The sequence below is a fragment of the Etheostoma spectabile genome, chromosome 15 (assembly GCF_008692095.1).
Source record: "Etheostoma spectabile isolate EspeVRDwgs_2016 chromosome 15, UIUC_Espe_1.0, whole genome shotgun sequence".
NCBI lineage: Eukaryota > Metazoa > Chordata > Actinopteri > Perciformes > Percidae > Etheostoma > Etheostoma spectabile.
In genome coordinates this window covers 31348906-31359396 of record NC_045747.1, presented here as the reverse complement: position 1 = coordinate 31359396, position 10491 = coordinate 31348906, and the positions used below count along the sequence as shown (strand labels likewise).

The window sequence follows — 10491 nt, the reverse complement described above, 5'->3', positions numbered from 1 at the left end:
CCTACGGGACCCATCCCCCCTCACATCTCCCGGCCGAACGTACCAAGTTTTGCGGAATAACGCTCTCCTGAAGTGGACGGGAGATCATTAATTCAATTTTTGGTTCTCATGCGGTATTTTCCTCAAATACTAGGATAGTAAAATGATATTTGGGTCTTTATGAGACAAAGAGACTTCAAAATTGAAAATCAACACTTTGACGCTTGTTTAAATCGATTGTTTTTACCTTTTTACAAAGAGAAAAATGAAACAAGTTACATTTTACCTGAAAAATTTGCGGTCCTGTTAGTTCCTGTGATAAACTGTATTCTGACTAATTCTGAAAAGTATCTTAAGTTTTTCCAATTAAGGAATGATGACGTAGTGGATTTTTTTTAAATGAATTATAAACTTATGACAAAAAATGAACCCCACGTCAGGTTAATAGGTGTAGTAGAGACCGATGATTCCTGAAAAAGAGATGTAATCTCAGCTGTTAGAAATGAGGGGGGGGGTGGGTGTGTTGTTTTTTTGGGGGTTTTTTTTTTTTTTTTGGGGGGGTTGGTTTTTTTTTTTTTTTTTTTTTTTTGGGGGTTTTTTTTTTTGTGGGTGGGGAACGACACTATTGTTTAATAGACTTCTGAAGGAAAATTGATTTAGAATAGCTTTTTAACTCTGGCTTAGGCATTTTTACAGTTTTAATTCCGTTCTGGATTTATTTTATATAAAAAGCTTTTTTTTTAAACATCAACCCCTGTTGTCTACAGTCAGCTTGGAACCTCATGTTTTAGATTTTGGACAACGGGTTATTGGAATATTTGGGTTGCAGTGGGTCATCGTTGTTTAAAAAAGGTTGTAGGGCCTTAAAGATAACTAAATCAATAAATAAAATAAATCACTGAATTCCCGATATGTATTGATACAAGCCATATAAGTACCACCTCTAACCACTTCTATATGTCTTGGGCGCCCCCTGTGAAGAAAGAAATATCATTCATTCCCGTGACCCATACCTGCATTTTTCCCCAGTCGAGTTCTTGCCTTACTGACATTTATCTATTGCAATACCTCTCCCTTATCCTGTCTATTTCTTGATCTTCCCCCGCATGTTACCAGCACATCTGTGTCTAATATTGTTATTTGGCTTCCATCGAGTCTTCGGCTTTGTCCCTTGGCTATCCCACATGCTCCAAGTCGTCGTTTTGCAGTAGTTTAGCTTCTGTGCCCTACTCGCGTTTCCAGATACCTTACGGCCAATATACGGGCCGGGTGCAAGAAGCGCATGAGCCCACGCGGCGGCGCGCCCTTCCTCTGCAGACTCCCATGTCAGCAACCCGCTCATTATTTTTTGGGCTTCCCCTTGAGTGGGTTTGATCACGTTGTACTATCCACACCCGCAACGTGACTCTCTCCACAACACAAACCCGAAACCCCCTCGTGACTGTTCCAGGCCCATACGGCCTACCCGACAAACCCCCTTGTACGCGGCTCGCACTTTAGCACCGGCGGGAACCAGACCTACCCGTTAACCCACGATCACATTAAGCACCATCCGCAGAATCCCACACGTAGTACACGGATTACCCCCAATCGAACGGTACCAAACGACAAGATTAGGTGTGTCAATCGTGCTCTCTATGGTTTCCAACAGTTACGAGAACTGAACCGAGGTGCTTTGTTCAACACTCCCACCCCACCCATCCATTCCAACACCCCGTGGGGGTCCTAGGTCGTCTTCTGGGCCTAGAGGGGTAAAAAACCCAATGTAGGTTACGTGCGGACCACCGCGCATCCAGACAGGGAAGGCAAATACTACGAGGTAAATATGAATCCCACGTCGGGCAGAGATGAACCACATAGCTCTGCTCGCGGAAATGACAACCACGACACCACAAAGGTGTCCTGGGAGGGACAACAGCAGAGAACCCTTCAACCACATTACCGGTCTTGATCAAGCGGCTCCACGGCCAACAGGAAGTAGCGAGGGATTTTTAGTATCAACGTAAACTCGCTGGTGCACCGGTAGGAGCCGTCTTCAGGTTGAAGTTGCTGAAACTCTGGGCAGCGGAACCACGGTATCTCAGGTAAACTATAAAGGTGTAAGTATCCATCTGTTCCTATAGCAGTTAAGCTAATAAACTGAGCAGACGATGAACAGATGAATAGGAAATCCTTCAAGTATATCCTCTCTGACTATGTTATCGAGATACATATCACACTCCCTGACATAGGGACAGCTCGTAGATCATGCATTGCATCTAATCTCTAATCAATCTCCGTGACTATCCGATTAGATGGCTTACATTAACTTGCTTACACTGCTTGTTGGTCTTTGACCTTCTTACTAAGAATGAGTTATGGAAGTAGGATGAGTGGGTGGACCGGCCGTGCATGGGGACACAGGAGAGGTAAGGTAAGGAACGACTATTTTCTTCTTTACCTCATAGAATAAATGGTAATCTGCAATTTGCACACAGCTCTTTGCCGAAGGAATATATATGATAATATAACCGTATATATATAACCAATTTGTATCATATCCACGCACCTTTACTTTACAGTATATCACATTTATATTTCATATAGCTATATACTACAATAAACCATATACTATACAGGCAGCCTATAGTAACTGCTAATTTGTATTTTAGTTGTTGTACCCCTGTGGTGTTGTGTGTTTTTAACTCTGTGCTTGGTGCTTGTGTGTCTGTTGATAAACCCGCGTGCTTGACTTTGACGAGCCACTGTGCGTTATTTGCGAACCCTGTGCCTTTGTTGTGTAGTCTGATGTACTTGTGCTTGTTGTGTGTCTGTGTAACCCTGTGCTTGTTAGTTGTGTGTTGTTCGCTAACCTGGCGCTTGTTGTTGTAGCGTCTGTTGTAACCCCATCCACGGTGGCTGTTGTTGTCGCGGCGTTGTAACACTGTGCTTGTTGTATGTGCCCGTCTATGTTGTAACAATGTGTTGTTTCTTGTGTGTCCCCTGTCTTGTAACCTGTGAGTTGTTGTTGTGGTCTGTTGTAACCTGTGCTTGGTGAGTGGTACTGTGACACACAAATGTGATTGTTTGTTGTGTCGTCTGTTGTCCAACCCCGGTGATTGTTGTTGTGGTCTAGTTGCTAACCCGTGCTGGTGTGGGGGTCTGTTGTAACCCTTTGCCTTGTTGTTCTGTTGTGGTATTCTGTGGTAACCCTGGGCTTGTTGTTGTGTGATATCTGTAAACCTGCTTGATTGTGGTTGCTGGTCTGATTGTGACCCTGTGCTTGCTTTGTTGTAGTCTGTGTAACACATGTGCTTGTGGTTGTGGGTTGTCTTGTAACCCTGTGCTTGATTGTTGTGTGTCTGTTGTAACTGTGCTGTGTGTAGTTGTTGTCTGTGCTTGTGTGTGCGTCTTGGTAACCCGGTGTGTTAGTTGTGCGTCGTTAAATGGTTGTGTGAGTCTTAACCCGGGCGTTGTTGTGTGCGGTTGTCCTGTGCGTGGGTCTGTTGAACCCTGTGCTGGTGTTGTGGTTGGTTGTAACCCTGTGCTTGTTGTTGTGCGTATGTTGTCCCACACGTGTTGTGTGAGTCTGTTGTAACCTGTGACTACTGTTGCGACCGCTGCTGTTGTTAGTGTAACACATGTGTGCTTGTGTGCGTCTGATGTGGACCCTTGTGCTTGTTGTTGTGCGTCTGTTGTAAACCCTGTGCTTTGTGGTCTGCTTGAACCTGTGGCTTGTTTGTTTGTCGTCTGTTGTAACCATGTGTATTGTTGTGTGTCTGTGGTAACCTGGGCTGTTGTTGTGCGTCTGTGTAACCAACTCCATGTTGCTTGCTTGTTGTGCGTACGTCGGAACCCTGTGCTGTTTGCTGTGTGTTGATGATGTGTTGTAACACCTTGTTGTTGTTGTTGCCGTCTGTGTGTAACCGGTCTGGCACTGTGTTGTTGTTGTGTGTCTGTTGTAACCGTGCTGTTTGTGTGTCTGTTGTAACCCTGTGCTTGTTGTTGTGCTGTATGTTGTCCCGTCGTGCTTTAACCATGTGTCTGTTGGTTTTTTTGTGTTTTGTTGTTGCGTCTATTGAACCTTGTTGTGTGTCTTGTTGTTGTCGTGTCTGTGTAACCATGTGCTTGTTGTTGTGGTATGTTGCTACCACTGTGTGTTGATTGTGTGTCTCGCTTCGTAACACCTGTTGACTTGTTGTTGTGGTCTGTTGTACCCATGTGTTGTTGTTTGCTGTATGTAACCACTGTGCTTGTTGTTGTTTGTGGTTCTTTGATGTACCCTGTGCTCATTGTGTGTGTTGTATGTGTAACCCTCTGTGCTTGTGTGTGCGTCTGTGTGAACCTGTGCTTGTTGTTGTGGCTTGGGTCTGTATGTAACCTGTGCATTGTTGTTGTGCTGTCTGTTTTGTAACCCGTGATTGTTGTGTGTGTCTGTTGTTAACCTGGCTGTTGTTGTGGTCTGTTGTAACTGTGCTTGTTGGTTGTGGTTGTTGTAACCTGTTGAGTGTTGTGTGCGTCTGTTGTAACCATGTGATTGTTGTGTGCGTTGAGTAAGCCTGTGTTGTGTGTTGTGCTGTCTTGTATGGAACCCTGTGCTTGTTGTTGTGAGTCTGTATACACCCTGTGCTTGTTGTGTGGGTCTGTTGTACCCTGTGCATAGTGTTGTGTGTCTGTTGTAACCCATGTGCTGTTGTTGTAGTGTGACCTGTGCTTGTGTTGTGTGTCTGTTGTAACCCGGCTTGTTGTGCGTGCGTCGGTTGGACCTGTTGGCTTGTGTTGTGTGTCTGTTGTAACCCTGTGTTGTTGTTGTGTGTCTGTTGTAACCCTGTGCTTGTTGTTGTGTGTCTGTTGTAACACTGTGCTTGTTGTTGTGTGTCTATTGTGTGTCTGTTGTAACTCTTGCATTGACGTTACTCAGAACCAGAACCCATTTCTCCTTATCGAGACTAATAAAGATCCTTTGACTTTGATTTATAATCTTAATATTTACCAGACCACACCGAAGGCTCCGTAGCCGATGGGGCGGTCGGGCTCCATCTCCGCGGGGCTGGGCACCTCGCTGGCCGGGTTGCTGTAGGGCTGAGGCACCGCCGCCCCCCCGCCGGCGCTCCCCCCGAGAGCCGTGGGGTGCCGCGGCGTCCCGGCCGGGGCGGTGGGCCCGGTCAGGCACGGCGTGGCGCTGAGTCCGGTGGAGGGGGCTCCGCACGACGAGTTCACACAGAAGTACTTGTGGCCACAGCTCGAGCCCTGGGAACAGGTCTGCACACGGTCTGCCGGCCGCGGCGCCCGGTGAAATGCTTCATCCCCCCCCCCCCCCCCCCACCCGCACCCCCCACACCCCCGGACATACAACCTCCCCGTGCGCTTGCACCCCCCCCCCCGCCCCGGTGAGGCAGCGGAGGAAACACGGGCGCGCCCGTCAGCCTGGACCCCTGGGGGTTCATGCCCGAGTTGCCGCGAACGAAAGACTTCTTGCACCAAATTCCGTCTATATACCGTTTCAGGCGCGATTCGTTGCTTTTTTTTTCCATGCCCGTACTGACATGTGTTTTTCCCTCGTTCGGGTTCTCTTTTCCCCCCCCTCCTCCCGTTCCATTTCCCCCTTTGTTTGGGGCATACGGGCGCCTGTGCTCACGCACCAAGGCCCGCTCCAAGCCCCACCAACACGAAAAAAAACGATCCTGCAATCCCGGCTCGCGGACCCCCGGGTTGGGCCTCCCGTCAGCGCGCAGTGTGTTCTTTTTCCCGTCTTTCCATCTACAAACAAACCAGAACGGTGACAAACGTTTATTTAAACCCCCTTTAACCCTATTCACTGTACATTAAATGTACTTATCCTTTATTTGTTTTTATCTTGGCTACACGAAACGCATCTGAGTTTATAACCCATTCACATTATAATATTACACATCAAGCCCCTATATCTTTACACATAAACCATATCTATACAAACCCTATATCATCCGCCATAGCAACCACTACTTCCAATAACACTAACCATATATCTCCGCATACCCTATTATCTACGCATAACCCTATCTCATACACATAACCCATATCTCATAACATAACCCCTATATCTACGGCAAGCCCAGTATACATAGCATAGCCATCTATCCTCATCATACCATTATCTACGCAACCCCATATCCTGATAAAACCACATACGCTCTACCGCCCAAACCATATTCATCGCCATCACCCATCATATCCTTCCTCCCCCATCGATCAGACACTATCACCATATATCCTCCCCCCCCTATCCATCCCCCGCTACACCATTTCCCCCTATCTGAGCTTAACTAACCTCCGGTTTGCGATGCTCTCCACTTTCCCTGGATATTTCCCCCCGCCACTTATGTTGTTCACGTCTCTCCAATTTCCTGCACCACTCTTTTTCGGACTCTAGTCCGCTGGCTATATGCACCGGCGCCATCTTTTTCCCAAGTGGTCAGACCCCTCCTTCCTCGCCCCCTATCTTGTTCTGTTCTTTTCCTTACCTTCGTTCGAGTGGTTTCCTCTGCGCTTCTTTCTCTATTTCTCTGCGCTGTTCGCTCTTTCGGTGCTCTTCCCTTTCTTCTTCACCGTGCGCCGTCTTTTTTTTGTTGGGGCCCCCCAGATAGTCTACTTATGTTTGTGATACTAGTGGAACAACTTTTCCGTCCGCTGTCGCCTCCAATGTCCCCCACTGCCCCAGGACGCGATTCCCCCTGGTAGGTTTGTCGGCCGTCTGCATCGCCGGCCCTTCCCTTTGTCCTTTCCTCCGCTTCCTCTCCTGTCCTCCCCCCCTTGGATTGTGGGCCGTTTCTGGGTCTGTTTTGTCCCTGTCGGGGGCGTTCTTTTTTCGGGGGCTTTTTTCCCTGCCGCTCCACCCCCGCCACCGCCCCCCCATCACGGTCTCACCCACCTCATTCGGTGAGCCAGTAACACACCGCCGTCGTTTTCCCCTGGTCTCATCATTCCCCCCCCAATAGTTACCCCCTCATCCACCTCGCGCCGCTCCCCCTCCGACGCTTTTTACCTGCTGTGCTATCCCCCCATGTAACAAGACTGAGCGGGTTTTCTTTTTGTTGGGTTGGTAGCACTGATTGGTTGTTGTGCTGTCTTCGGTTTCCCCCCCCCCCCTGGCCGGTGTGGTTTTTCGTCGCCGTTTTCCCGTCTGCGTCCTTCTCTTTCCGCCCCGTCGTTCACTTGTCACACGTGTGCTTGAACCCCTTTGGAGTGTTGGGGGTTGAACGTTGAGACTGTTACCGGACTAAAACCTGCTTCTTTTTTTTGCGTTCTTGGCCGGCGAACCCACCCCGGCGCAACCTCTGTGTGTTCTGTCTCCCCCCAGTTGCCACCCAGGCTCCTGACCATCATCCCTAGCCCACCCTCAGCCAGCCCCCTCCCGCCATCAGAGGCCCCACCCCCACACGGCATCTCCTTCCGACCTGCAGATGGAGTCGTCTGGATCGGCTTTGTCTAAGAAGTGCGTGTTCGTCTACCCAGCTCTCTTAGTCGATACAGACCCGTGGTCGCTGAACATCCCCTACTGCCCTAAACTGTCTGTTTCCCAACCTTTCTTTGCCCTCAAGACTTTTCACAGACTTTGTCCCCTTTTTCCCCCTTCTTCATCATTGTTAGTCTACCCTTGTTTTCCCCGCTCGCTTCACCCGTTCCCAAAACCAAGTTTATCTATCGGACTACCCCCTCAACCGTATTTTTTCTTTCTCATACTGTTTTTCTTTTTAAGTCCGAATATCCCGGTTCCCGCCACTTCCAGCACCCTTTCTTTTCTCTTTCCTTTGGTTTTTCCTTGTCGGACTATCGACATGCTCTTTTGTTTGAGTATGTTAGGTTTGTTCTTACCCCTACCTCTCTTCACCATTCGCTTACAGTATAGTTCCCCCAACGCTCCTAAAACCAGAACACACAGTACACCAGGCTTTTTTTTTCATCCTGTGAATCTGCCCCTCCATCACTTGTATTTGAGGAGTTTCGGTTTTTTGATCCCTATTGTACTCGGATCGGTTATATTTGGAAGATCCTCCCACTGGGCTAGGACCGAAGGACCCAGCTTAGCTGCAGCTAGCTTTGGAACTGCGCGCCTAGCTGCTGCCCATCGCGTCGTAATGTCCCCCGAAACCGAGTCGCCATAAAAGGCTGTTTCTTGTGCTTTTTGGATGGATATGTCTCATCCAGGATGCCCCCCTGCGTTCAGCGGTGTTTTAAGGATCTGTGGTCGCTTTTACAGCGGATAGCTGGCTAGCATGTCGGGTCGCAGAGGCTGGTAAAGCCGGGTGGGGGAGGGTGGATGCTCCTCGCTCTGCTGTAAACAATGCTAACGGCTAACGGGTTAGCATCAGTCAGAGCTGGGGGTACTCGGATACTCTGCTGCACTAGTACTACTACTAATACTACTACTGATACTAATACTACTAGTGATGATAATACCACACTGTGAAAATACTATGTTACCGTGAGTAAGAGTCCTGCATTGAAAATGTTCCTTCAGTAAATGTATGTAGGTATAATCAGTAAATTGTAGTTAAAGTATTAGTATAAATTGTCCTTGTCCCTGTGGTTGTTTTCGAATAACACGATTTAAAAAGGTAATTCAAAATATAAAAATATTTTTAAAAATAAACTGCAATTAAACGGATAAAATATAAAATTATTACACTCGGAATTTAAATTAAAATAAATTAGAAATTATAAATGATTTCGATAAATTAAAATAAATATCAACATGAATATGGAAGAAATGATGTAAATTATCAAAGTATAACGCTGTGGTTGTATAAAAATTAACGATTAAAAGGTCATTTAAAATATAAAAAATATAAAAGATACTTTTTAAAAATAACTAAATTTTTTGAAAAGACAATGAACAAAAATTTTCAAGAAAAAAATGTAAAGTATTAAATAGTAAGATTCCCCTGTGTAATTATTACGTAAAATATGTACGTCCTCGTACTGATGCCGCCTGAGTAATCCTGTCTCTTTTTGTATCTGGTCGCTTCTTATTGCTCCTATGATGGTGATTTATTCTTACAGCATTACTTGGGCGTTTGAGTGGTTTTGTCGTTGTCATATCAGTGTGTGTAGTCAGTGTTATTGATGTTGTGGTGTATGTGAATGTTCGTGTGTGCTTTGCCAGCACATGTGTGATTTAGTCGTTAATGATCAAGTTAGTGGTTAGTGTATATATGTAGTTGTATATTGTGTGAATGTTGTGACATGGTCTCGTGGTTTTGTCGTGTATCGTTAGTGTTCGTTCAAGGTGATAAGGCATGTGAATTGTTAATATAGTGTGTATATGTAGTGTGACTATATGTAGTGTTGTATCAGTGCTGTATTCCAGTAGGATTGTGAGGTACAGTATCAGTGTATTCTAGGTGTGACTTATAGTGTGAGTCATTCAGTGTGATAATGTTGTACATGCTTCTGGTGCTTATAGTAGTGCTGTCGTTTATACGTAGATGTACATTATCTGTGGTATGGACAGTGTATCAGTAGGTACAGATCCAGTGTGATGTATCAGTCGTGAGTGTATGTCAGGTATCCCAGTGGTTAGGGGGTGTACTTATGTCCGGGGTGCTAGTTGGTTAAGATTAGTGTTGTTACATGTGATACAGTATCAGTTGTATGTACTGTCCCAGACTGAGTATCAGCTGTGTATGAATTTCGTTACATCGTATCGTGTGTGTTATTTATATCAGTGTAGGCTATATGAGTAGTGTACATGTATCAGTGTGTATATATGTTAGTGTACATGTATCAGTGTGTATGTATCAGTGTGTATATATGTTAGTGTACATGTATCAGTGTGTATGTATCAGTGTGTATATATGTTAGTGTACATGTATCAGTGTGTATATATGTTAGTGTACATGTATCAGTGTGTATGTATAGTGTGTATATCAGTGTGTATATATGTTAGTGTACATGTATCAGTGTGTATGTATCAGTGTATATATATGTTAGTGTACATGTATCAGTGTCATGTATCAGTGTGTATATATGTTAGTGTGTATATATGTTAGTGTACATGTATCAGTGTGTATATATGTTAGTGTGTATATATGTTAGTGTACATGTATCAGTGTGTATATATCAGTGTGTATATATCAGTGTGTATATATGTTAGTGTACATGTATCAGTGTGTATATATGTTAGTGTACATGTATTAGTGTGTATATATCAGTGTGTATATATGTTAGTGTACATGTATCAGTGTGTATATATGTTAGTGTACATGTATCAGTGTGTATATATGTTAGTGTACATGTATCAGTGTGTATGTATCAGTGTGTATATATCAGTGTGTATGTATTAGTGTGTATGTATTAGTGTGTATGTATTAGTGTGTATATATTAGTGTGTATGTATCAGTGTGTATATATTAGTGTGTAATGGATTCGTGTGTATTAGTGTGTATGTATTAGTGTATGTATCAGTGTGTATCAGTGTGTATGTATCAGTGTGTAGTGTATTAGTGTGTATGTATCAGTGATGTATCAGTGTGTATGTATTAGTGTGTATAT

The 10491-nt window shown here is 45.1% G+C and overlaps 1 protein-coding gene across 1 annotated transcript; it reads right to left on the bottom strand.

Moving 5' to 3' along the window:
* Positions 1-4949: 4949 nt before the first annotated feature.
* Positions 4950-5196, bottom strand: nlk1 (nemo-like kinase, type 1; the record flags this gene model as incomplete). The annotated part of the gene is given in 1 exon segment (XM_032537569.1): positions 4950-5196. A coding segment is annotated over 1 exon segment (247 nt), but the record flags the coding sequence as incomplete, so codon positions are not given.
* Positions 5197-10491: the final 5295 nt, after the last annotated feature.